At 48.2% G+C, this 26721-nt stretch overlaps 1 protein-coding gene across 5 annotated transcripts in view; it reads right to left on the bottom strand.

Moving 5' to 3' along the window:
* The window catches only part of ephx1 (epoxide hydrolase 1), a 54628-nt gene that overhangs the window by 9223 nt on the left and 18684 nt on the right, over window positions 1-26721 (bottom strand). Inside the window, exons 1-7 of one of the 5 annotated variants that reach the window (XM_033020616.1) lie at window positions 24864-24914; window positions 23542-23545; window positions 14135-14332; window positions 3901-4081; window positions 2124-2327; window positions 1642-1771; window positions 1059-1273 (exon numbers count right to left, since the gene is read on the bottom strand). In XM_033020616.1, coding sequence (XP_032876507.1) covers window positions 1059-1273; window positions 1642-1771; window positions 2124-2327; window positions 3901-4081; window positions 14135-14317 — 913 coding nt within the window. In that variant the 5' untranslated portion in view covers window positions 14318-14332; window positions 23542-23545; window positions 24864-24914. Of the gene's footprint in view, window positions 1-1058; window positions 1274-1641; window positions 1772-2123; window positions 2328-3900; window positions 4082-14134; window positions 14333-16104; window positions 16232-23541; window positions 23546-24385; window positions 24500-24825; window positions 24927-26721 lie in introns of those variants that run through there. The other 4 variants (XM_033020614.1, XM_033020615.1, XM_033020613.1 and 1 more) reach the window with 4 other exon arrangements.

Genomic DNA, 26721 nt, shown 5'->3' with positions numbered 1-26721 from the left:
AAACCATCCATTCCCTTAAATCCAATCCCCAGCCACTAAATGACCTCTGGGTATCTGTTAATCCATGTACCATACCTAGGTTGCGTGCTTGCATGTAACCCATCCCCTAGTTATCTCGTTCTTTACATACTAGGGCTGTGGAGACCAAGTCAGTGGATATTTTTAAAGGCAGAGATAGACAGATTGTTTAAGAAGGAACTGCAGATGCTGGAAAATCGAAGGTACACAAAAATGCTGGAGAAACTCAGCGGGTGCAGCACCATCTATGGAGCGAAGGAAATAGGCAACGTTTCGGGCCGAAACCCTTCTTCAGACTGATTCTTGATTAGAACGGGTGTCAAGGTTTATGGGGAGAAGGCAGGAAAAAGGGATTAGGAGGCAGATATCAGCAATGATTGGATGGCTGCGTGGACTCGATGGACCAAATGGCCTAATTCTCCTCCTATAACTTGTGAACATACAAACTCCTTAAACAGTTGGATTCAATTCCAGGCTACAACGTGCCCCCGGGATCAGTTAATAGTCAAAGGCTTGGATGGAGTGGATGTGAAGAGGTGGTTTCCGCTTGTGGGAGAGTCTAGGACTAGAGGTCAAAGCCTCAGAATTAAAAGATGTTCCTTTAGGAAGCAGATGAGGAGAAATGTATTTAGTCAGAGGGTGGTGAATCTGTGGAATTCTTTGCCACAGAGGGCTGTGGAGGCCAAGTCAGTGGATATTTTTAAGGCAGAGATAGATAGATTCTTGATTAGTACGTGTGTCAGTGGTTATGGGGAGAAAGCCGGAGAATGGGGTTTGGAGGGAGAGATAGTTCAGCCATGATTGAATGGCGGAGTGGACTTGATGGGCCGAATGGCCTAATTCTACTCCTATCACTTATGACCTTATGAAGAAAAGTCTGAAGAAGGGTCTCATCCCGAAACGTCATCCATTCCTTCTCTCCAGAGATGCGGCCTGTCCCGCTGAGTTACTCCAGCTTTTTGTGTCTATCCATGAGGACCCCAGGATTAGAGCCCAGTTGCCCTAGCGTTGTGCCTCTGGGGTCCCGGCCGTCCATTTACCAACAGTGTCTGGCTTAGTTCCCTGGATGTGCATGTAGCCGGACTCTCTCAGCAAGGTGTAGATGTTCTTCTGCACGAAGGGGAACATCCTCTCCACGTCGGTCCGAGTGAATCCCATCAAGGAAGGAAGGTACGGTCCCAGGATCACCGAGGGGAGATGCTGCAACCCCAGCCTGGAGACTGGGAAGAAGTTCAAGTGGATTCCTTTCACGTTCCTGTGGGGAGATGCGGGCAGAATGAACATGGGGGGGGTGGTCCCGAGGGGGGGGGGGGGGGGAATGAGGGCGGAGAGTTGGGGCGGGGACCAGGATAGGTAGGAAAACCGGGGGCAGGAGGGGTTGGGCGAGGGTGGGAATAGGGTGAACTGAGGGGTGTGGAACTTAGGGGTCGGGGGCACTGAGGAGTGAGGGGGCCACTGAGGGGTGGGGGCGTCATCTCGACCCATCCATTGCAGATGCCCCCTCCCCTCTCCACACCAGGCTCCCCCCTTTCCTCACCACCACACAACCCACCAGACCCGTTCCCGTTCCCTCCTGGCCCAGCTCCGGGGCCCCCTCATTCCCCCGCAACTCGCCCAACCTACTCTGGCTTCATCTGGGCCATGTTGGTGGCGATGAGTCCTCCCCAATCTCCGCCGTGGACGTAGTACCGCTCCAAGCCCAGTCGCCGCATCAGCTTGTGGAAAACACGGGCGGCTGCCAGCGAGTTGAAGCCTGTCAAGAACAGACCACGTGATAGCACCGGAAACAGACAAACTACACCCGAACTACACCCCACCGGGAACAGCCGAGCCACACCCCGACCAGGAACATCCGAAACTACACCTGAAACTACACCCCACCAGGAACAGCCAAAACTACCCCCAGAACTACACCCTGACCAGGAACAGCCGCACTACACGAGGGTCCGTGCCACCCACAACTACACCCGACCGAGAACGCCCACATCAACACCCCGCTGGCGACACACAAAACTACACCCGGGTGCCTTGGGTCAGTCCCCAGTCCGCCCCCCTGGTTCTCTCCCCTGCCCCCCCACCCCTCCCCTCACCTTAGGGGGCCTCACCTGGTCTGCACGGTGCCTCGGAGAAGCCATAGCCAGGGATGGAGGGACAGACCACCTCGAAGCCCCCGAGCTGGGCCCCGGGCTCCGTCAGCTGTGCGATCACCTTGTAGAACTCGTAGAAGGATCCGGGCCAGCCGTGGATCATCATCAGCGGCCGCGCCGCTCCCACTACCGGTTTCACATGGACAAAGTGCACCTGGATTCCTGGGAGGTCAAGCCAGGGGTGGGGGGTGAGAGGTCAGAGTACAGCACAGAAACGGCCCCCCAAACCCTCCACATCCATGTCGATCTTTGTAGGAAGGAAGAAACTAAGATTCTGGTTTACATTGAAGGTGGACACAAAATGCTGGAGTAACTCAGCGGGACAGGCATCATTCCCAGAGAAGGAATGGGTTGAGATCCTTCTTCAGTCTGAAGAATACTCCAGCATTTTGTGTCCATCTTTGATTTTTCTAGTGTCCCATTTGCCTGTAGTTAGTTGGTATTCTCAATACCTTGCCTTTTCAACCGTCTGTCTAAATGTCTCTTAAACACAGGTCTCCCCTCAACCTCTTATGTTTCCGAGAAAACCATCCAAGTTAGTCCATCCATCCAGGTTTCTCTCTTTATGACCAACACCCGCTAATCTAGGCAGTAAATCCGTAAACCTCTCAAAAACGGCTACATCCTTAACTAACTTCCCGATCAGCATCATCATCATCATCATTGGCAGTCACGTGAAACAAGTGTGACTGTCCTCTCATGGAAGACGCCTGTGTGTGACTTTGTTTAACATGGGGAGACTGGTGCACAGACAGCCACCAAACGGAGACCCTATCCAGACTTCTTATAACTATATATATAGGTCCACCACTGATTTTCCGGCAACTGGTGGTCCTGCACCTCCTTTAATCCGGACACAATTACCAGAGCGCATTTGAGTCCGTATCCCCCCCCCCCCACCCACCGGGATTCCCCTCCCCCTGAAAATGTGGCACCTAGGTCGGGTGAGGCAGTCGATCGCGGCCTCATCGAGATTTCTGCAGCCGATCGGCAGGTGGAATTTCCCTCTGCGGACAAGTTTCCAGAGCTCCGGTCCAGCTGGAGCCGGCAGATCTGTTCCCGTACCAGACTTTGCAGGTCGGTATCTCGGCTCCCTGCCGGACTAGGCGGACCGTTCCACTTCTCTCTGACAAAACGGCTCTGGAACCAAGGGTTCCGGAACATTGGTGGTGGACCTGTACCTCTGTCGGGTCATCCCTAGGCCTCCTACGCTCCAGGGAATACAAGCCCAGCCTATCCAGCCTCTCCGTAAATAAAGTCTTCCAATCCAGGCAAAACCCCAGGGAATCTCCTCTGCCCTCCCTCCAGCACTCCCATGCCTTCCACTTACCCATAAACAACCTGCAATGTGAACAAACCTGTAACAAAGGCCTGAACAGCATGGCTTCCAACTCTGAGCCACAATTGACCATGTTTAGTCGGTCCCGCGTACATTCAAACACAACAAGCTGCTCTGAAGAAGGGTTTCGGCCCGAAACGTTGCCTATTTCCTTCGCTCCATAGATGCTGCTGCACCCGCTGAGTTTCTACAGCTTTTTTGTGTACCTTCGATTTTCCAGCATCTGCAGTTCCTTCTTAAATAAGCTGCTCTCCCTGATGGTCCAACCTTCTTTGCTCCAAAAGAGAAGGCCACTCTGCCCATCAAAAACACCTTGTAATCCCACTCTACACTGGAACCCCCACCCCACATCCACAGCTCTGGCCAAGACGTCAGTCTAGTTGCAGTCAAACCTACCTTCGATTTTGGTTTTGAAATGTGGGAAGGTGTTTAGGTGCTCCACCTGCTTCTGCCAATCATAGTCCTTTCTCCAGTAGGCCACCAGCTTCCTTAGGTAGGTGGAGTTAAAGCCGTAGTGAAAGCTGCTGCCCTCCAGTGACGGAGTGAAACGGGTGTTGTCCAGACGACTGTGCAGGTCCTGTAGCCAATAAAACAACATTGATATGACCTGGTTAACCCACGCAAACACACAAGACAAAGGAAATTCACCATATCTCCACTGACCTACCAACATGAGCAGCATCCAATTGAGATGTATCACAGTTTGGTTTGGGAACAGCTTTGTCCAAAGGCCGAAGAAACTGTAGAGATGTAGATGTGGCCCAGTCCATTACACAGACACCAAAACTATTTTTGGACTTGAACCTGGTTTTTGAATTATGTTACGTGGCTCTGAAGTACCTGCATTCGGGAGTCGTAACAAAATGGGGGCTCGTCCGGGATGTCTGTGCTACTGAATAGTTGCTGAAATTTGGTGGTGTTTATTAGTTCATCTTCAGAAACTTATTCAGTATCTTAGGGTGGGGGTGTTATGCGCTCCCTCTGCTGGTGTTATAGGGTACTCACCTGTTTCTGTTTTCTCCTGAGTGCAGGCGTGGCTGTGAGTCAGGAATCACGGGGTTAAAGGCTCCTGTACCCGATTGGCCAAGCTGCGTCAGGTGACGGGTGACTCATCCGAAGCTTAAATACCAAAAGCTCACAGGATTCTCTCTCTGCTTCGTCGACCCTGACCTGTGAGCAGTCTGCTGGTGTGAGCTGCAGAAGGCCTGGCCACATGGCATAGAACTTTGTGTACTTTCACCATTCCTTGTTAACAAATATTGGGACGGATAAGGGCTGACCTTAGTGTTTTTGTGTATTTTGTTTCAGGGTTATATCTCTTTAGGCAGGTTTTAGAGTCTCCGGTTCGACAGTCCATCACGTGGCTGGCTGGAGCACTGTTTAATTGTTTGTTAGTCCATCCATATCCCTGACTGGGTTGTTTGAATCAGGTTTGGGTTTTTGTGTTCCATTGACTAATTAAAACTATTTTTGAACTTGAACCTGGTTTTTGAATTATGTTACGCGGCTCTGAAGTACCTGCATTCGGGAGTCGTAACAACCATCAAATCCGTCTACACTTCACGATGTTTCAGGAAAGCAACCAAAGTAACCCGGTCATTCCCTCTACTACCATTTCCCATCAGGCAGAAGCTACAAAAGCTTGAAAGCACAGACCACCAGGTTCAAGAAGAGTTTCTTCCCACGTTATTCAACCACTGAATGGATTCCGCATAGCCAATGGTGAAGCCCTGATCTCCCAACCTACTTCATTGCAGCCTTTGCTCTTTGTCCCTATCTACACCTTCTCTGCTATAATACTGCAACACTATATACTGCACTCTGATTATTATTTTCTTTGCATGTACAAGTGTGTAGCTTGATTGCTCTCATGCATAATATGATTTGACTAGATAGCATGTAAATAATGTTTTACACAGTATCTCGATACGTGAAAATAATAATAAACCATATCATCTGTGTGAAAAACGTCCTCTCATTTAAATGTTTCTTCTTTCACCTTAATCATTTACTTTCTTTTAGTTTAGTTTATTGTCACAAGTACTAAGGTACAGTAAAGATGCGTGCTATCCAGTCAGGAGAAAGACTATATATACATGATTACAATTAAACCATCCACAGTGTACAGACACAGGATAAATGGAATAACGTTTAGTGCAAGATAAAGCCAGGTAAAGTCCAATGTAACCCCACATTTTAAGAAAGGAGGGAGAGAGAAAACAGGGAATTATAGACCAGTTAGCCTTACATCGGTGGTGGGGAAGATGCTTGAGTTGATTATTAAAGATGTAATAGCAGTCCATTTGGAAAGCAGTGACAGGATCGGTCAAAGTCAGCATGGATTTACGAAGGGGAAATCATGCTTGACTAATCTTTTGGAATTTTTTGAGGATGTAACAACTAGAATAGATAAGGGAGAGCCAGTGGATGTGGTGTATCTAGACTTTCGAAAAGCCTTTGACAAGGTCCCACACAAGAGATTAGTTTGCAAAATTAGAGCACATGGTATTGGGGGTAGGGTATTGACATGGATAAAGAACTGGTTGGCAGACAGGAAGCAAAGAGTAGGAATTAACCGGTCCTTTTCAGAGTGGAAGGCAGTGACTAGTGGGGTGCCGCAAGGCTCGGTGCTGGGACCCCCAGTTGATTACAATACATATTAACAAATTAGACAAGGGAATTAAATGTAACATCTCTAAGTTTGCGGATGACACAAAGCTAGGTGGCAGTGTGAGCTGCGAGGAGGATGCTATGATTTGAATCATTTGAATTCCTCGCCTTCAAAGCCCTTTCCTCCATGACAGTCATCCTCATTTACCGGCCACCTAAACCAAACCCCTCCTTCCTATCTGACTTCACTGAACTCCTCACACTTGCCTCATCCCTCTCCCCACGTCTGCTGCTACTTGGTGACTTAAATATTCACATGGACTCCCCCACCTGCAAGCTTGCATCTGAATTCGCCTTTTTACTGGACAACTTCTCTCTCACTCAGCACGTCACCTTTCCCACCCATGACAAAGGTCACATCCTTGACCTGGTCTGCTCCACAAATCAACCGGTACTCGACCTCCATCCTTGCCTCTTCCCCCTCTCTGATCATAAGCTTATACGGTTCACCATCCCTTCTCCGACACCTCGCCCCCGCTTCCTCCGAGAAATCACCTTCCGTAATCTAAAATCCATTGATCCCCTCCATCTCTCTGACCTGCTCTCCACCACTCTCCCCCTGGACTCAACCCCCATCTCACCTGATGATCTCACAAACCATCTCAACTCCACCTTGTCTACCTCCCTCAACACTCTGGCCCCCCTCAAAACAAGAACCGTAACTTTCAACACATCCTCACCCTGGTACACACCTGCACTTCGTAAACTGAAACAGACTGGTCGCCAACTCGAACGACTTATAAAGAAATCATCTCTCACAGTCCACCTTGAAGCTTACAAACTCCACCTCACTGACTACAAAGATGCTCTCATTGCTGCAAAATCTGCCTACCTCTCCTCCATATTCACCGATCCCTGCCTAAACCACAGAACCCTCTTCTCCACAGTGGGCAACCTCCTCAAGCCTCGAGCCAACACTCTCCCTACCTCTACTCCGGATCTCTGCAATTCATTCCTCCACTTTTTCGCTGATAAAATCAGCACCATCTATCGGTCTTTATCCCCTGTACCCGACTCCCCAGCATCTACTCCACCACCTACCAAGGCCCCTCCTTTCAACATCTCCACTGACCTCCTTACCCCTCCTCCACACTGCTTCCTCTCCCAGTTTGACCTGGTCACCCCTATTGAAATCTCCAAACTCATCAGCTCTTCCAAACCCACTACCTGCTCCCTCGACCCTCTCCCCACTCCCCTGTTGAAGTCCTGCCTCCCCGTTCTCTGCCCCTACCTCACTAATCTCTTCAACTCCTCATTGTCCCAAGGAATTGTCCCCATCGCTTTAACAAACTGCTGCCGTTACACCAATCTTAAAGAAACCTGGTCTTGATCCCTCCTCTCTCATTAACTACCGCCCAATCTCAAACCTCCCCTTTCTTTCAAAAACCCTGGAGCGTATCGTTGCGTCGCAACTTCATTCCCACCTCCTTGCGTATAACCTACTTGAACCCCTCCGATCTGGCTTTCGCCCCCTCCATAGCACAGAAACTGCTCTCCTAAAAGTCCTCAACGACCTCCTCACCTCTGCTGACACTGGTTCCCTCAACATCCTCATCCTCCTCGACCTGAGCGCAGCCTTCGATACAGTGAACCATAACATCCTGCTCACCAGACTCAAAGACCTCGGCATTGAAGGCTCTGCACTCAGCTGGCTCCGTTCCTACCTTTCCAACAGATCCCACTTCATCTCTCTCCACAACCACACCTCTGCTACAGCCGCAGTCACTCAAGGCGTTCCCCAAGGCTCCGTACTCGGCCCCCTCCTCTTCATCATCTACATCCTCCCCCTTGGTCAGATACTCCGCCACTTCAATCTGGACTTCCACTGTTACGCTGATGACACCCAGATTTACCTTGGCACCAAATCCCCCCACAACCCCCCCCTCTCCCATATCAACTCCTGTTTGTCAGCTATAAAAACCTGGATGCAACATAATTTCCTCAAACTCAACAGCGATAAGACAGAATTCCTCCTCATAGGCTCCAAAGCCACACTCAGCAAAATCAATAACCCCACTCTCACCATCGACGGCATCACTGTCTCCCCATCTCCCCAGGCCCGCAACCTTGGCGTGACCTTTGATTCCACCCTCTCCCTTGAGCCTCACATCCGCCATATCATTAAAACCTCCTTCTTTCATCTCCGCAACATCGCCAAACTCAGACCCTCTCTCACACCGCCTGCTGCTGAAAGACTCATCCATGCCTTCATCTCCTCCCGACTGGACTATTGCAACTCACTTCTCCTTGGCATCAGCTCCACCTACATCAACCGACTCCAACTGGTCCAGAACGCAGCCGCCCGACTCATCACCCACACCAAATCCTGGCATCACATCACTCCAGTCCTCAAAAAACTTCACCATCTGGCCCCCACATATCTCATTGACCTCCTCTCCCCCTACCAACCCTCACGGTCCCTCAGATCCACATCAGCCGGTCTCCTCTCCATCCACAAGTCCAACCTCCGCAGTTTTGGGGACAGAGCCTTCTCCAGGGCAGCTCCCAGGCTCTGGAACTCCCTCCCCCAACTGATCCGCATTTCCGTGTCCCTCACCATCTTCCAGTCCCGCCTCAAGACCCATCTCTTCACCTCTGCCTATCCTTAGCCCCACGTCCCCGTCCCTTTTCATCTGTGCATTAATTGCCTCATACTGTGTTTTGTATTGAATTCTGTCTTTACTTTGTGTACTAGTCATGTCTCTACTATTTATTTCATTCCCCTTACATGTTTTTCCTCTACATGCTCAATTTTTGTAAGGTGTCCTTGAGACTCTTGAAAGGCGCCCATAAATAAAATTTATTATTATTATTATTATTATGAGGCTGTAGGGTGACTTGGATAGGTTGGGTGAATGTGCAGAAGCATGGCAGATGCAGTATAATGTGGATAAATGTGAGGTGGCAAGAACAGGAAGGCAGATTATTATCTTAATGGTGTCAGATTAGGAGAAGGGCTTGTACATCAGTCACTGAAAGTAAGCATGCAGGTACAGCAGGCAGTGAAGAAAGCTAATGGCATGTTGGTCTTCATTGCGAGAGGATTTGAGTTTAGGAGCAGGGAGGTCCTACTGCAGTTGTACAGGGCCCTGGTGAGATCGCACCTGGAGCAGAACTACCAACTCTCACACATTGAGCGTGAGACTCACGCATTTCGCCTAATTCTCAAGCTCTCACGCTGATCACAGAATTTCAAAACTAATATCAACTACTTGTGTGCACGTCTGTTGACAAAACAGCAGCATTCTTATTCTCTGTTATTCTCACTTGACCGAAACGTCACACACCTCCAAACCACGTCCCCATGCAAATTTACATTGAAAGACACGGACCAGGCAGTGAATGAGTGTCACCCAGCGCAGCAAGTGAGGCCATGTCCTGCTCCCGGCGGCAGTCGGAATTTAAGAATTTGCAGGAAGCGGCTGACATGAGCGAGGCCGGCGAGCAGCAGGTGTTCACATGGGCCGTAGAACCAGGGGGGCTGGAGGTGCTGCGGTGGAAGATAGTGGCCTTCTAATGGGGGTGAGGAGGTTATTATTTGTCTTTAATTTTAGCAGGAACCAGGACATCTTAAGTTTCAAAGTTTAATATAGTAATTGTGCTGATACTGGCTCCAAACAACCACATAATGAATATCATCCCATTCCGGAGGTTTTTATTTTTCTGATGCCATTTGAACTTCACTCGGATTTCAATCACTTCAATTGTAGTAATCACTTCAAGTTCAATCACTTCAAGTAATTGGGAATGGGGAACATTGGAACAAAAATTTGCCCTTGGTATATATTAACTGTAATATAATAATGTATGCACGTTGGTAGGTGCAATCAAAACAAAGATCTTTTTATCATTGTTGTGTTATGAATATCACAGAAAATATTATGTACCCTCAAGATCACATTAACTAGAATAATATTGCTTAAATATATAGTTATTGGACTTTGCATTTCGGAAATGTCCCAGCTGAGAGGAAGACAGCAAAATACTGAAAATATTGGTGGTGAAAATGACTTCAGGACAGCTTGTTAGGAAAATGAAGGAAATGGTAACAGAATACTTATACAGCCGAGTGAGTATAATTTCATGGATGAGAAATTGTGTTCAACCAATTGATGAGTTCTTTGACAAAGTAACTAGCATGTTAGATAACAAGGAAGCCAATGGGTGTAGCAAATTTTGTTATACACAATTTGGTCCGTGAAGTGCCCCATAAAAGATTACCCCATTAGATAAGCACCTGTGGACTTGACAGCAATAGGTTAAGTCTAGGGGGTCAGTTATGGGGCTTTATGTGTAGGCGGAGGGGCTAGGAGCAAGGCCAAGTGTGCATCCAGAGTCAAGGTCTGGAATAGTACTGGGTGTGCAGTCAAAGCGGGGACAATGGGAGTGTTCAGCACTGGGAACCTAGGCAGGTAAGCAGCTATGATCAAGCTAGAATAGGGGGCCAGGTGTAAGGCTGGACTCAGGGTCAGGAATGAGAGAAGGTATGCAACTGGAGTCAGGGTCAGGAGTAGTACCAGGTGTGCAGTGAGACCCAGGTTGGTCAACATGGGCCAAGTGCTTGATTATAATCTGATTTCCATACATGAATAAACTAAGATCATTCATGTGCTGCACCTGTTTATCGGAGCCTGGCTCTACTGTGGAATGTAATTAGGAATGTAATTTAGCCTTATTCATAGCTAATCCAATTGAAAGCATAAATATTGCATTCAAGTGTAAGCTAAAAGACTCGCTACAGTATGCACCAGATTGCACAATTTCAAGTTGAAAAATGCAAAAGCCCCCCTCCCACACTCTGCATGATGGTCTGGGCTGCGTCCACAATTCTCTGCAATTTCTTGCTTGTCTTGGATGGAGCAGTTCCCAAACCGTGCTGTGATGCATCCCAATAAAATGCTTTCCACAGCACATCTGTGGAAGTTGGTGAGAGTTGTTGGGGTCATACCGAACTGCCTAAGCCTAAGGGTGTAGACTCCCTTGTTTTAGACTCCCCTGCCATGGTATAAAACTCTGACCATCTACCCTATCCATGACGTTCGTGATTTTATAAACCGTTGTAAGGACTTCTAACGGTCTAGTGAGAGTAAACTCAATCTATCTAATCTCCCCTTGTAACGAAAGCCCTCCATTCCAGGCAACATTCCGCTACAACTTCTGCACTCTCTGTGTTGCACTACTCCCCTCTGCCTACAATCACCAAGCCAATTTTGGATCAATTTAGCCAACACTCTTGTGCCTTCACCTTCTGCATCAGTCTAGCATCAGGGACCATGTCAAAAGCCTGACGCCCTGCTCTCATCAATATTCTTAGCTACTTCCTCAAAAAAACTAAAATGTGTGAACATGATCTCCCTACACTCAACCATGCTGACTCCTCCTCATCAGTCCCTCCTTTCCAAGTGAACATGTCCCCTTGCTCAGAATCTTCACTGCCAACTCCCCTACCACTAATGTCAGGCTCACCAGCCTGAAGGTTAACCGCACCTTTTGAACAAGGAGACATACGGTTTCCTCCAAGCCTCTGGTACATCATCTGTGACTAAAGAAGATGCAACATTTTCCTGCGTAGGAAGAAACTGCAAATGCTGGTTTAAACAGAAGATAGACAGAAAAAGCTCGAATGTCAGAATGGAGAAAATGAATAGGTGACGTTTCGGGTCGAGACCCTTCTTCAGGGTCAGACCCGTAGAGTTACTCCAGCTTTATGTGTCTATCTTCTGCAGAATGTCCTCTCCTGCTTCCATTATTGACATTGGGTAAATCCTGTCAGCACCTGGGGATTTATAAACCTGAATCTGCTTTAATATTTCCACTATTTGCTCCTTCCTGATGCTGACACGCTCCAGAATATCATCCCAACCTTTGGGCCTGTCCCACTTAGGCGATTTATTACGCAACTACAGGCGACTAGTTTGTCGACACATGTTCGCCGGTGGTCGCTGAGACTAGTCTCCTCAATCGCGCAAAAAGTATTTCGGCAACAGTGGGTTTGAGGCCAATGAGAGTAGCTTGACTTCTCCTGACGTAGGTGCCGGTTTTTCGGCGACCTGCTACGAATATGATAGTCGCCGGCAGTTGCCTAAAAAATCACCAAGTGGGATAGGCCCAGAACTCTCTAACTTCCATATCCATCTTCCTGGTAAATACTGTTGAGAAGTAATAATTTAGGATCTTACTCACATCACTTGGCTCCAGACACAGATGACCTCTTCAGTCCCCAATGATACCCATTCGTTCCTGAGCTACTGCCTTGCTCTTAACATAAAAGGTTTTGTGATTCTCCTTAATCGTACTTGCCATAATCATCTCACGGTCCATTCTTGCTCTCCTAATTTAAGTTATTTATGCTCTGAAGGGGACGAGTTTCAACGCGGCAGTCGATCGTGCACAGTGCGCTCCCACTTGCCGGGCCCATCAGCCACGCGTGCGCAGTTCGGGGAGGGTTGCCGGGCCTGGTATCCGCACGTGCGCAGTTGGCGGAGGCGTCACAACGGGGACTCAATGGTCCACGTGTCGTTCCCTATAAAAGTCCAATTTCCAATACCTGATATAGATGCTTTATTTTTCCTGATCAAATCTTCAATATTCTTCATTAATCAGCATTCTTAAACTTATCATCTTTGCCTCTTTCCTTTACAGGGTTATGGTCGCTCTGAACATCTACCATCTGCTTTTAAAAGCCTCACTCATGTCAGATGCTCCCAATCTACTTCAGCCAGGTCCTGCCTTACAGGAATGAGAGGAATAGATCGGGTAGATGCACAGTTTCTTGCCCGGAGTAGGTAAATCGAGGATCAGAGGATATAGGTTAAAGATTTAATAGGAACCTGAGGGGTAACTTTTTCACACAAAGGGTGGTGGGTGTATGAAACAAGCTGCCAGAGGAGGTAGTTGAGGCTGGGACTATCCCAACATTTAAGAAGCAGTTAGACAGGTACATGGATAGGACAAGTTTGGAGGGATTTGGACCAAACACGGGCAGGTGGGACCAGTGTAGCTGGGACATTGTTGGCCAGTGTGGGCAAGTTGAGTCAAAGGGCCTGTTTCCACACTGTATCACTCTATGACTCTACATGATCAAAAACCTTCTTCCCGCTGTTTAAGGGCCTATCCTGAGGACCAATCTTATCTTTCTCCAGGGCTACCTTGAAGCATTGACGAAACGTACAGGATGCAGATAGAGAGCTTGGTGACACAGTGTTAAAACTGCAATCTGTCCGTCGATGCCAGCAAAACGAAGGAGATGGTCATCGATTTCAGGCTGCGGCTTCAAGTATACGACCCTGCGTGTGTCAATGGTTCTGAAGTGGAGATGGTCGAGGGCTTCAAATTCCTAGGTATAAACATCAGCAACAATTGTTCTTGGTCCACATCACCACACTGAGGCTGCAGCCAGGAAGGCACACCAATGCCTCAGATGCTATTTCCTCAGATGACGAATGAGGTTTGGCGCATCACCAACGCCTATCACCCGTTTCACAATCTGCCCCAAGCAGTTTGTTATCTGCACTGATGGCTAATGCGGGATGGCGTCAACATTCAAGTTCCTATTTAGAGTTTATAGATACAGCGTGGAAACAGGCCCTTCGACACACCGGGTCCGCGCTGACCAGTGATCACCTCCTATACTTTATCCTCCACACTAGTGACACTTTAAAGAAGCCTACTGACCTACAAACCCGCACGTCTTTGAGTGTGGGAGGAAATCAGAGCACCCAGAGAAAACCCATGCGGTCACAGGGAGAAAGTGCAAACTGGTACAGACAGCACCTGTAGTCAGGATCGAACCTGGGTGTTCGGCGTTGTAAGGCTACAACTCTACTGCGCCACCGTGCCGCCCTTTTTACTCCTGTAACATTAACAGGTTTGTTGCAAGTGGTTATGAGTGCCTGGTCTGTTGTTGGCTCCAGTCTGCTACTGGTTTCGGTACTAGTTTGGTTTGGTTTGCAATAATTACCTGGATCATTTGCTCCGACACTTCAATTTTGAAGGGCTCAATCGGTTCATCGTCCACCTCCGAAGCCCGGCGATCCCCTTCGCCCCACCAGCCATCTCCCTCCGGGATGGTCTGGGGGTTCTTGCGCATGAACATATAATAAAGGAGAGCCCCTACTGCCAGGCTGAAGATAATGAGCAACATCTTGCAGAGTTGGATCTAAGGAGGAGGCAGCCAAAGTATTAGTTAGTGAGGGAAGCCTGGTTTGTATCACAACAGTAAGAAATGCTCAGGAATCTTGGATGTCACAGTTTTAATCTCAAAGAGCCTTTGGGGAAGAGTGATCATAATGTGATGAGATTATAAATTGAGTTTGTGAGTGATGTCATTAAGTTCAAGACGTAATAAAGCTGAATTAGAAAGATATATATTAGAGATGGTAGACAAAATTGCTGGAGAAACTCAGCGGGTGCGGCAGCATCTATGGAACGAAGGAAATAGGCAACGTTTCCGGCCGAAACCCTTCTCTATATTAGAGATGAACTGGCCAAGGTCAATCACAGAGCTCAGCATAGAAACACAGAGCCCACACTGACCATCAAACACCCATTTACGCTAATCCTGTCCCAGCCCATTTATTTTCCCCACATTCCTATCAACTCCCCCTGGTCCATTCCACTCATCTGGACGTCAGGGGGAATTTAGGTGACCATTTAACCTACAACCTGCATGTCCTTTGGATGAGGGAGGAAACCGGCGAAACCGGAGGAAATGCATGTGGTCACAAACATGAACGTCCAAACTCCAGACATGCAACACCAGGGGTCAGGATTGAAGCCGCGTCATTGCAGCTGTGTGGACTGAGAAACTACATTCAAGGACATGAACGACAATAAGCAGAATAAAACATTTAAAGGAATAATTCATCATTTTCCATTCATGTTACATTCCCTTCAAGGAACAGAAACCTCCCAAGACAGACAAAGCCACAACAAATAGCACTCCCAAGAAGTTTCTAAGTCAGGAAAGGATGGCACAAAGAGAAACCGATGAAGAGTGAATAAACCTCAATTGACTTCTATCGACTTTAATAGACTTCCAACTTCTATACTCAATGGCCTGACAGATGGTTTTCCAAAAAGATTCTTCACCACCCTACCTACCATGGCACCACTTTCAGGGAACTGTATACTTGTATTTCTCAATCCCTCTGCTCTACAAAACCCCAGGGCCCTACCTTACACCATGAAGATCCTACTCTGTTTTCACTTCCAAAAATACAACACCTCACACTTATCTGAATTAAACTCCATAAGCCACTCCTCAGCCGTATTGCCCAGCTAGATCTACTATAATTCTTAATATCCATCTATGATACCACCTAATTTAGTGTTATCTCCAAACTTACTAATCATGCCTCGTACATTCTCGTCTAAATTGATGATATAAATGACAAACATCAATAGGCTGTTTAACGTTCATAGATCTGTGGTCACTGGGCCCAAAGTGCTTCCGTATTAACACTTCAGACACCTGCCCTGTCCAATTCGCCAAGAGTAGGCCAAGCTTTTCCCTCTACATATTGCCTGAGGAAACTTTCCTGAATACACCTGAGACTCCACCCCATCTAAGTCCTTGGCACTATGACAGTTCCCTTCTATATTGAGAAAGTTCAAATCTCCTAATATGACAGCCCTATTATTCTTGTAGCTGTCTGCAATCTCCTGGCATATTTGTATTTCTATTTCCAGTTGAATATTTGTGATCATCTCCTTTTCATTACTCAATTCTACCTATTGGACAATCCTTCAATATAATCATCTCGGAATATACTGCTGCAGCATCCTTAATCAATAAAGCAAAGCTCCTTCCTCTTTCACCCACACCTCTGCCTTGCCTTTCGCATCTGTACCCTGGAACATTAAGGTACCAATCCTGACCCTTCCATAGCCAGCTTTCCATAATGACTATAATGTCCCAATCGCACAAACCTATCCACGTCCTGAGTTAATCTGCCTTACCTGTCAGGCCTCTAGCATTGAAATAAATCCGAAAAATCCAACCGTCTTTCCTCGCTCCCTGCTGTGTCTCCGCCTGTCCTATCCACTGAACTTGCTGTCATTGACTTCTTTGTTGACATCCAGTCTCTCATGTCCCTCTCTGCAGCTTTGAACTCTATCCCCTGCCTATCTAGTTTCATTCTTCCCGAGCGTCACGCGCAAACATGCCCGCCAGGATATTGGTCCCCCTCCAGTTCTGGTGCAACACGTCCAATTTAGTTTAGAGATACAGCGCAGAAACAGGCCCTTTGGCCCACAGAGTCCGCCGCGGCCAGCGATCCCCGCACATTAACACTACCCTACACACACAAGGGACAATTTTACACTGGTACAATGCCAATTAACCTACAAATGTGTAAGTCTTTGGAATGTGGGAGAAAACCGAAGATCTCGGAGGAAACCCACGCGGTCATGGGTAGAACGTCTAAACTCCGTACAGACGGCACCTGTAGTCCTGACTTGCAAAGTTCAAGTTTCAAGTTTACATTTATTGTCACATGCACCAATTGGTGCAGTGAGATTTGAGTTACCATACAGCCATACGAATAAAAACACATTCTTTTTATTCGTATAAGAATGTGCAAATTCTTATACCAATAGAATAGTAAGATTAAACGAGAACTTACCAGTTTGAAGTTTGATCTGTATTTTATGAGGAGTTACGATGAGGGATTACGTGAAGAGCTCGCTCAGCACGCATGCGCGGCATACTTCAAAGCAGCGGTGTGGAATCACAGATAGACACAGTTATTGAAGTAAACATAGTAAAGAAAAGGAGACATCAGTATATCAGTTTGACCCATATTAATGAGGGTGGGAGCGGAGGGCACGTAATCCCTCATCGTAACTCCTCATAAAATACAGATCAAACTTCAAACTGGTAAATTCTCGTTTAATCTTACTATTTTACTTCGGAGTCACGTGAGTGACTACGTGAAGATTTTAAAGCTCTGTGATTTCAAACCGTGTAACAGGTATTACTTCACACACTGCAGAAGTCCTTGAGGGAGGAAGTGTGTTATCGTAATCAACCAATGAATCTGTTTGTAGAAAAACACAATGGTATTTTTTTAACAATAACAACAAAGAAATTAAATTGCTCCCCTGGGCTTAAATTAAATATTTGCAGTTCTGTAAAATCTTTCCTGCAAATAAAACAGGTTTTGCCAATGGCTTATTATAAAATTTCTGAACGGTCTTTCCCCCGACCATCCTGCTGTAGCCAGGATGTGGTCTATCGGCACGTCCATTCTTTTAGCCGTCGACGTGGATGCTGCCCTGGTGGAATGAAATTTGTACATGTTAGTGTTTATCCCAGCAGCTTTTAGCACCTGCTTGAGCCATCTCGAAATGGTTTGGCTCGTCACCCGACCATAAGGTTTTTTTTATGACTGACCCACAAGGCTTTTCATCTCCCTTGAATATTTTAGTTGTGTGTATGTAGGATAGTAGGTGGGTCATGGCACATAACCGTGGTTCTGGCGGGTAAGCCCGGAATTCCACGACTGGATTAGGTGTTCCTGGTCTGCTCTGTTTGATCAGTCCCTGGATAACGACAGAGATCTGGTCTGGAGCTGTGAGCATGCTGTCCAGTCGCAATAGGTGTAGTGACTGGACCCTCTGTGCAGATACAAGTGCCATCAACATGAGTGTTTTGAGCATAGATTGTTCCAGGTTGAGGGATCTGGCTGGTGGCCATCCCCTGAGGTATGTCAGGACCACACTGACATCCCATATATGGGTGTACCTTGGTCTAGGGGGTTAGAGTTGTAAATACCCTTCATTAGTTTGACCACCAGCGGGTGGGACCCTATGGCCTGTTGTCCTGGAGCTGGTTTTAAATAGACAGGCAGGGCACTTCTAGCTGTGTTGATGGCTCTGTAGCTGAGTCCTTCATCGTGGTGAAGGTTCGCCAGGAATTCCAGTACATTGGTAACTATAGCGGTTGAGTAGGTGGTCCCTGTATCCAAGCAGTACTTCTCCCATTTTTTGAAGCTGGACAAGTGCTGTTTTTTAGTGGATGTTCGGAGGGATGCTGACATGGTGTTGACGGTTTGTTCTGATAATCCCAGTCCCAGAAGTGGTTTGTGCAGAATCTGCAACCCAGGAGCTTGATTAAAATTTTCATGGCACGGGTGGCTTGTGCCTGACACTGGGTGTTAATAACTCTGGGTCACTGGGGAATATCATCGGAGTTTCAACAACCATGTCATGGAGTATTGGGAACCATGGCTGCATAGGCCAGTCGGGTACTATCAAAATACCTGAAGCAGAGTCCATTTGTACTGTGCGTAGTCCCCGACTGATGAGGCAGAAGGGAGGAAATGCATAGAAGAAGAATTTCCCCAATCCAGCGCGAACGCATCTACCGCTGCTGCCTCAGGGTCTGGTTCCCAAGCGACACACATAGGTACCTGGTGATTTAGCCTTGATGCAAATAAATCGATATCTGGTGTGCCATATTGCTTGATAACTTTTGCAACATTTTTTGGGGTTTTAACATCCATTCGATGTTGTCATTAAATTTACGTGACCTGGTGTCTGCCACTGTATTTAGCTTACCTGGCAGGTAAGTTGCTGATAGCCAAATATGTCTTTCGACACACCATTGCCAAATTGTGTTGACCAACTTGTCGCATGATACCGATTTTATGCCGTCCATATGGTTAATGTAGGCCACCACCGTAGTATTTATCTATTTGTAACCGTACATGCAAGTGATGCATATTTATGCATATGCTTTAAACCATAAAAGTCACACATCTCTAGATAATTAATGCCCAGTGTAAGTGGTAATGATGACTCTGGGTTAGTCCATCTATTACCTGTGCTGGATATAGAGTTAGTTGCTCCCCAGCCTTGAGCACTGGCATCTGTTTGGATAACTAACATAAGGTTAGTGATGATAATAGGGCTGTAAACTATGCCAAACGTTTTTTGCCCACCACTGTAGTTCTGATATTGCTTCAGTGGGTAACTTCATGACACGATCATAATGACCTGTATGTCGTTTTTGGTGCCTGTACCTTTGTTCTTTGTAAGTTTTGACAGTGCAAAGGTCCGAATTATGTAGCCGGAAATGCTGCTACCATTTTCCCAATTACTCTGTTACTTGTCGAGTAGTTGGTAGTTCGTTGACCATTAAATTGTTGTATGATTGTGCCAATTCAACTATTTTGTCTCTTGGCAATGTTACAGTCACATAGACTGAATTAATTGTGAAGCCCAAGTAGTCCATGATTGTGGATGGCTTCAACTTAGATTTATCTGGATGTAAGACAATCCCAGGGTTTTGAATAACTGTTTGGTAGCTGATACAGCTAACATAGTCAATTCCATGGTCTTGCCTACCATTTAAGATATCATCAAGATATGCCATGACAATATGTTTTTGTCTTCTGAATATTGCCAGAGCTGGTTTTAGTATCTTGGTGAACAATCTTGGGCTGATGTGAACCCATTGGGTAACGCTTTAAACTGCTATAGCTGCCCCATCCAGGTAAATTTCAGGTATCTGCGATGATCCTTGTGAATGGTACTAAATAGTAAACATCTTTAAGATCAATGCTTGCCATGAATTATCCTTTGGAAATTAGTTGTTTAGCAGTAACAACCATTTCCATTTTGAAATGTATATACTTAACAAACATATTTAGTGAAGTTAAGTCAATGATGATGCGACATCCACCATTTTTTGGGTTTAGTGAATATATTTGATACGAATTCCAAGGGTTCAGGTTTTCCCATGATACCCTTTGTAATTAGTCCACCAGTTCAGCTTGTCCCTCTCGTTCTTTAACGGAGAGGGGAAAATACCCTCTGGGGTGAATGTTGACCTGGTGGCAATTTTTCTAGTATGAATTGTATTTGTATCCACTAATGCCATTGAGTATATACTGATCACTCGTGATAGACTCCCGTGCTTCTTTAAACAGGTGTAATCTCCCCCCTGTTAGTATTACTCTATACGCTGGTAGGAACCAGACCCACCTACCTCCATGGTTATGGGTATTCTTCTGTTTCCTGCCGGTCCAACGAGTGTTGCACGTCGTTTGACGTGGCGGTGACGTTGGGGGGTGGCGCATTTTCCATGGGGTCCGCTCTGGGCCCTGGTCTAAAGAAGACTTTCGGGGATAGAATGCGGACCCCGAGCTTTCATCAGTCCCATATGGTAGACTTCTACTGATGGACGCGATGGGGTGCTGCTGCTTAGAAATTATTGTTTTTGTTTTGCTCATCCCGGGCTTGCCCTCATGGGACCGAAAGTTTTTTAAGGCCTCTTCCATGTCCTTCATATGCTTTGTGAGGTTTTTGCCAAAGAGCAGTGGGTCTGGCTCAGTGGCTGGGGTATGCACAACCCCGCAGATGTAGGATTTTATGGCAGGTCTTATGATTTGTTTACGAAGGTTGTGATCATCTCCGTATTTGTCCACGGAACGAGGAAACGATGTGATGGCTGACGTCAGGCTTTTAACGGCCTCCTGCACGTGGGGTTGCCACTTAGCGGTCTACCACACCTAGCAGCTCTTCCTGTTCCTGCACCCCTTGCATACTCCCGAGATCTTCAGCCATCGTCCCCTCTTCTTGACCAGCCCAGTCCTGGTCACCAAAGCTACCCTCGGGTAAGGAGGAAGCAATGGACAGTGCAGAAGGCACTGTGGAGGGAGTGCCTGAACTCCCCCTGCGAGAGCGCCCCTCATGAAGCACGTCTCGCTGGAGCTCCTGCTCCAGGAGCCGCTCCATGCGGCTCAGGCGGCTGTCTCTCCCCCGGGCGGGTGGAGAGACGTCCCCGTCCGACAAGTCGGAGCCACCGGCCAGACGCCTCTTCCGTGGCTTTACTTCCAGCCCGCTGCTCAGGCGCTAGCAAGGCTGGGCTCAGACGCGGTGTCGGGGAATAGCTGAGCGCCCGGTAAGCGGTCTTACCGCCTTGTTGCTGCCCCCCCCAGATGGAACGCTCCTCCGTGGAGTCGAGCGGGGAACAGGTCTTTTCAGGCGGCTGTCTTTCCCCCCGTGCGGGTGGAGAGACGTCCCCGTCCGACAAGTCGGAAGCCACCGGCCGGACGCCTCTTCCATGGCTTTACTTCCAGCACGGTGTCGGGGAATAGCGGAGCGACGGGTAAGCGGTCCTACCGCCTTATTGCTGCCCACCCCCCCAGATGGAACGCTCCTCCGTGGAGTCGAGTGGGGGACAGGTTTGTTCTAGAGCCTTTCTTCTCTGCCTGAAAGCAGAAAGCTCCTCCTGTGAAAGGAAACCCGACCTCAGAGCTTACCTGACGGTCCGTTCTTTCACCCCGTAGCGGGAGCGCCTGACTCCCGATGCGCCGCTGTTGCACTGCTGAACGTAATGCCGCGCATGCGTGCTGAGCGGGCTCTTCACGTAGTCACTCACGTGACTCCGAAGTAAAATTATAACATGAACATGCGCACACAGCAGAATCAACATTTCCCACTGTGAGGGAAGTTAATAAAGTTCAGTCATCTTCCTCCTTGTTCACCCGTGGTCGGTCCTTTTGAGACCTCCGCAGTCGCCGTTAAGGCGGCCCGATGTTCAGGCCCTCTCGCCGGGATGATCGGAACTCCGACGTCGGAACGGAGAACATTCTCAGCGGCTTGGAGTTTCCGAATCGGCCGCTTCCCACCGGAGATCGAGGCTCCCGAAGTCCACAGGCCGAGCTGGGCGGAGATTCAACGCTGGCGATCCTCGGCAAAGGGGTCCCAGGCTCCGTGATGTTAAAGTTAGCGCCGCCCGCGCTAGAAGCTCCGCAAACCACAGCTCCACGATGTTGAAGCAGCAGGCCCAACACTCCGGAGCTTCAACACGGTGATCCCCAGTAAGGCATCGCCCGCTCCGCGATGGTAAATCAGCGCTGCGCCGCTGCTGAAGCTCTGGTCGGTCTCCGGCAGGAAAGGCCGCGCCAATCCAGATGGTAGGCCACGAGGGGGGGGCGAAGACGCGACTCCGAAAATAGACGCATCCTCGATCAGGAAGTGACTGAGAAACGGTTTCCCCCTTACCCTCCCCACCTCCCCCACATAAAAAGACTAAGAAACCTCCAAAAACACACTTTTAAACAGACTAAAAATAACAAAAAGACGAAAAAAACAGTAGACTGTAGGCAGAGGCTGCCATTGTACGGCGCCCCTGGTGTCAAAAGTCTTGATCAGTCCAGGTGTCGGGGGTTATGGGGAGAAGGCAGGAGAATGGGGTCGACAGGTAGATCAACCATGATTGAATGGTGGATTAGACTTGATGGGCTAAATGGCCTAATTCTTCTCCCATCACTTATGAAATGGTGGGAAATGTTCCTTTGGAATAATGAAACGGAAGGGAGTGAGTGCAAGTGTCAGGCTGGAGAGTGGGCATGGAGGCTGGTGGGGATAAGGGGAATTCTGAGCAGGAGACGGGCAAGAGCAAACGGAACGGGCGCATTATAGACACAAAAAGCTGGAGTAACTCAGAGGGACAGGCAGCATCTCTGAAGAGAAGGAATGGGTGACTTTTCAGGTCGAGACCCTTCTTCAGACTGTTTTGGGATAAGGGAAATGAGAGATATAGATGGTGATGTGGAGAGATACAGAACAATGAATGAAAGTTATGCAAAAAAAAATGATGATAAAGGAAACAGGCCATTGTAAGGGTGAAAATGAGAAGCTAGTGGGACTTGGGTGGGGAAGGGAAAGAGAGGGCATGCCGGTGCTACCTGAAGTAAGATAAATCGATATTCATACCACTGTGCTGTATCCCTACTCCCAATTCCTCTGTCTATGCCGCATCTGTGCCCAGGATGAGGTTTTCCATTCTAGATCATCGGAGATGTCCTCATTCTTTAGGAAACGGGTTCCCCACTTCCATTATAGATGAGGCTCTCACTAGGGTCTCCTCGATATCCCGCAGCTCCGCTCTATCTCCCCCTCCCCCCATTCGTAGCAAGGACAGAGCCCCCCCCTGTCTTCACCTTCCACCCCATCAGCTGTCGCATACAGCATATAATCTTCCAACACTTTCGCCACCTCCAACGGGATCCCACTACTGGCCACATATTCCCATCGCCACCCCTTTCTGCTTTCCACAGAGACCATTCCCTCTGCAACTCCCCGGTCAACTCATCCCTTCCCACCCAAACCACCCACTCCCCAGGTACTTCCCCTTGCAACCGCAGGAGATGCAACATCTGTCCCTTTACCTCCCCCCTCGACTCCATCCAATGTTCCCGACAGTCTTTTCAGGTGAGGCAGAGGTTCACTTGCACCTCCTTCAACCTCATCTACTGCATCCGCTGTTCCAGGTGTCAACTTCTGTACATCGGCGAGACCAAGTGCAGGCTCGGCGATCGTTTCGCTGAACACCTCTGCTCAGTCTGTCTTAACCCACCTGATCTCCCGGTGGCCCAGCACTTCAACTCCCCCCTCCCATTCCCAATTTGACCTTTCTGTCCTGGACCTCCTCCATTGTCAGAGTGAGGCCCAGCGCAAATTGGAGGAACAGTACCTCATATTTTGCTTGGGTAGCTTACACCCCAGCGGTATGAACATTGACTTTTCTAACTTCAAATAGCCCTTGCTTTCTCTCTCCATCCCCTCCCCCTCCCCAGCTCTCTCCCCAGTCTTACTGCCTCGCCCGCTGAGTTTCTCCAGCATTTTTATCTACCTTCGATTTTTGCAGCATCTGCAGTTCTTTCTTAAACGTCTCCGACTACATTCTATCTCTGTCCCGCCCCCTCCCCTGACATTAGTCTGAAGAAGGGTCTCGACCCGAAACATTACCCATTCCTTCTCTCCAGAGATGCTGCCTGTCCCGCTGAGTTACTCCAGCATTTTGTGTCTACCTTCGATTTAAACCAGCATCTGCAGTTCTTTCCGAACACATCGAGATGCTGTTCCTCCAATTTGCGTTTAGCCTCACTCTGACATTGGAGGAGACCGAGGACATAAAGGTCTGTGTCGGATTGAGAAGGAGAATTAAAGTCTCCAGCAACCGGGAGATCACGCTGAGCGAAGGTGTTCCGCGAAACGATCGCCCAGTCTGCGTTTGGTCTCGCCAATGCATAGAAGTCCACAGGTACACAAAAATGCTGGAGAAACTCAGCGGGTGCAGCAGCATCTATGGAGCGAATAAAATAGGCAACGTTTCGGGCCGAAACCCTTCTTCAGACGTCCACATCTTGAACAACTGATACAGGTTGGAGGAGGTGCAAGTGAACCACTGCCTAACCTGAAAGCCCCGTCCACTGTTGTGGGGAAAGGGAAAACAATGGTGCTGGGGACGCAGCATCGATACATGGACGATTGGGAGGGTCCCAGCCGGCGTAGTAAGGGAGGTCAGTTCTGGTCACCGCACCTCCTGCAAGCAGACGAGACACCAGAGACTGAGGATGCTGGAATCTGGAGCAACAGTGAACTGTTGGAGGAGTTCAGCTGGTCAGGCAGCAATTGCGGGGAAAGGAAATTGAGTGCATACAACATCAGGAGAGGTTGCAGCGATTGCAGCGCAGAGGATTAAGAGGCCGAAGCAGGGTGCAGAGTGAGAGTGGACTTTGTTCACTGAGCGGAGGCAGCAACTATTTTTTTAGTTGAAGAGAGAAATCAAATGCACGGCCCGCCCGCCCGCGGACCGCAGCAACCCTGTTGTCCCCAGAGCAACTCCGCACGCACAAGCTCACTCACTGCTCACCCACCACACACGGGGGGACGGGACGGCGGCGGTGGCGGCTCCTTCAGCTGCAAAGACACTCGAGCAGACCTTCGCTCAGCAGCAGCAGACTGCCCGGGACTCAGCGAGGGATCCTGGGAGTTGTAGTCTTGGGGGGGAAACGCTGCAGCAGCAGCGCCGCCAGCGGACGGGAGAACTGCAGCACCTGGACTCAGACCCAGTCACATTTATTCTTAGAATAAAGGGGAGGTCATTGAAGACTGAGGTGAGAAAAAACTTTTTCACCCAGAGAGTTGTGAATTTATGGAATTCCCCGCCACAGAGGGCAGTGAAGGCCAAGTCACTGGATGGATTTAAGAGAGAGTTAGATAGAGCTCTAGGGGCTAGTGGAGTCAAGGGATATGGGGAGAAAGCAGGCACGGGTTATTGATAGGGGATGATCAACCATGATCACAATGAATGGCGGTGCTGGCTCGAAGGGCCGAATGGCCTCCTCCTGCACCTATTTTCTATGTTTCTATGAAGGCATCGGCACAAAAGGCTGGATGGAGTAACGCAGCAGGACCGGCAGCATCTTTGGAGAGAAGCAATGGGCGACGTTTCGGGGTCGAGACCCTTCTTCAGTTACTTCAATCTGAAGTCTCGACCCGAAACGTCACCCATTCCTTCTCTTCAGAGATGCTACCTCGCCCCGCTGAGTTACTCCAGAATTTTTTTTTGTCTATCTTCGGTGTAAATCAGCATCTGCATTTCTTTCCTACCCAGTAACATTAGGATGCCTCGGATCCTCTGCTAACCTCGCCCTTGTGGTGGTGAAGGTGGAGACATAGGAGACAGCAATGCTGGGATGCTGAGGGGGGGGGAAATACAGTCCGCTGGAATACTCAGTGGGTCGATGGTCAATGGTTTCTTTATTATCACGTGCACCAAGGTACAGCGAAATACTTTCATGTAGGAACGAACAGCAGATGCTGATCAGGTATGTCCAAGAACACTGTGGGAAGCAGGGGACGAAATTGTGGGTGCCATCGATAACATGTATGCATTAAAGTTAGCCAATGGTGAGGCACCAGAAGATGTGAGGGCAGCTTATATGTCTTCATTCAAGAAGGGCTGCAAACAAAATCATGGAACTACAGACTAGTAAGCTTGGTGATGGTAGGAACGTTACTGCAGAGGATTCTAAGGGATAAGCTTTACGTACATTTGGACAGACGGGTTGATTTAGGATAGTCAACATGGTTTTGCGTATGGGAGATCATATGAATTTTATTGAGGTAACCAAGACATTGAATAGAGCAAGACTGTAACCGTATATGGACTTCACAAACATTTGCATAGGTTAGATTGCACGGGATCCAGCGAGAACGATCTAATTGGATATATGTTCATAAGTTCTAGTAGAAATAGGCCATTTGGCCCATCAAGTCTACTCTGCCATTCAATTATAGGTAATCTATCTTTCTCTCTCAACCTCATTCTCCTGCCTTCCCCCCATAACAACTGACACCCGTACTAATCAAGAATCTGTCAATCTCTGCCTTTAAAATATCCTTCACAGCCGCCTGTGGCAATGAATTCCATAGATTCACCACCCTCTGACTAAAGAAATTCCTCCTCATTTCCTTTCCAAAGGAACGTCCTTTTATTCTGAGGCTATGGCCACTGGTCCTTGACTCTCCCATTAGTGGAAACATCCTCTCCACATCCACGCCTTTCTCTATTCAGTAAGTTCCAACGAGGTCTCCCCTCATCCTTCTAAACTCCAGCGAGTACAGGCCCAGTGTCATCAAACGCTCATCATATGTTACCCACTCATTCCTGGGATCATACTTGTAAACTTCCTCTGGACCCTCTCCAACTCCTGCACATCCTTCCTCAGATACAGGGCCCAAAAC

This window comes from Amblyraja radiata, chromosome 5, assembly GCF_010909765.2.
Source record: "Amblyraja radiata isolate CabotCenter1 chromosome 5, sAmbRad1.1.pri, whole genome shotgun sequence".
Lineage (NCBI taxonomy): Eukaryota > Metazoa > Chordata > Chondrichthyes > Rajiformes > Rajidae > Amblyraja > Amblyraja radiata.
The sequence above is the reverse complement of the archived record's forward strand: the minus strand, read 5'-3'. Positions and strand labels throughout refer to the sequence as shown.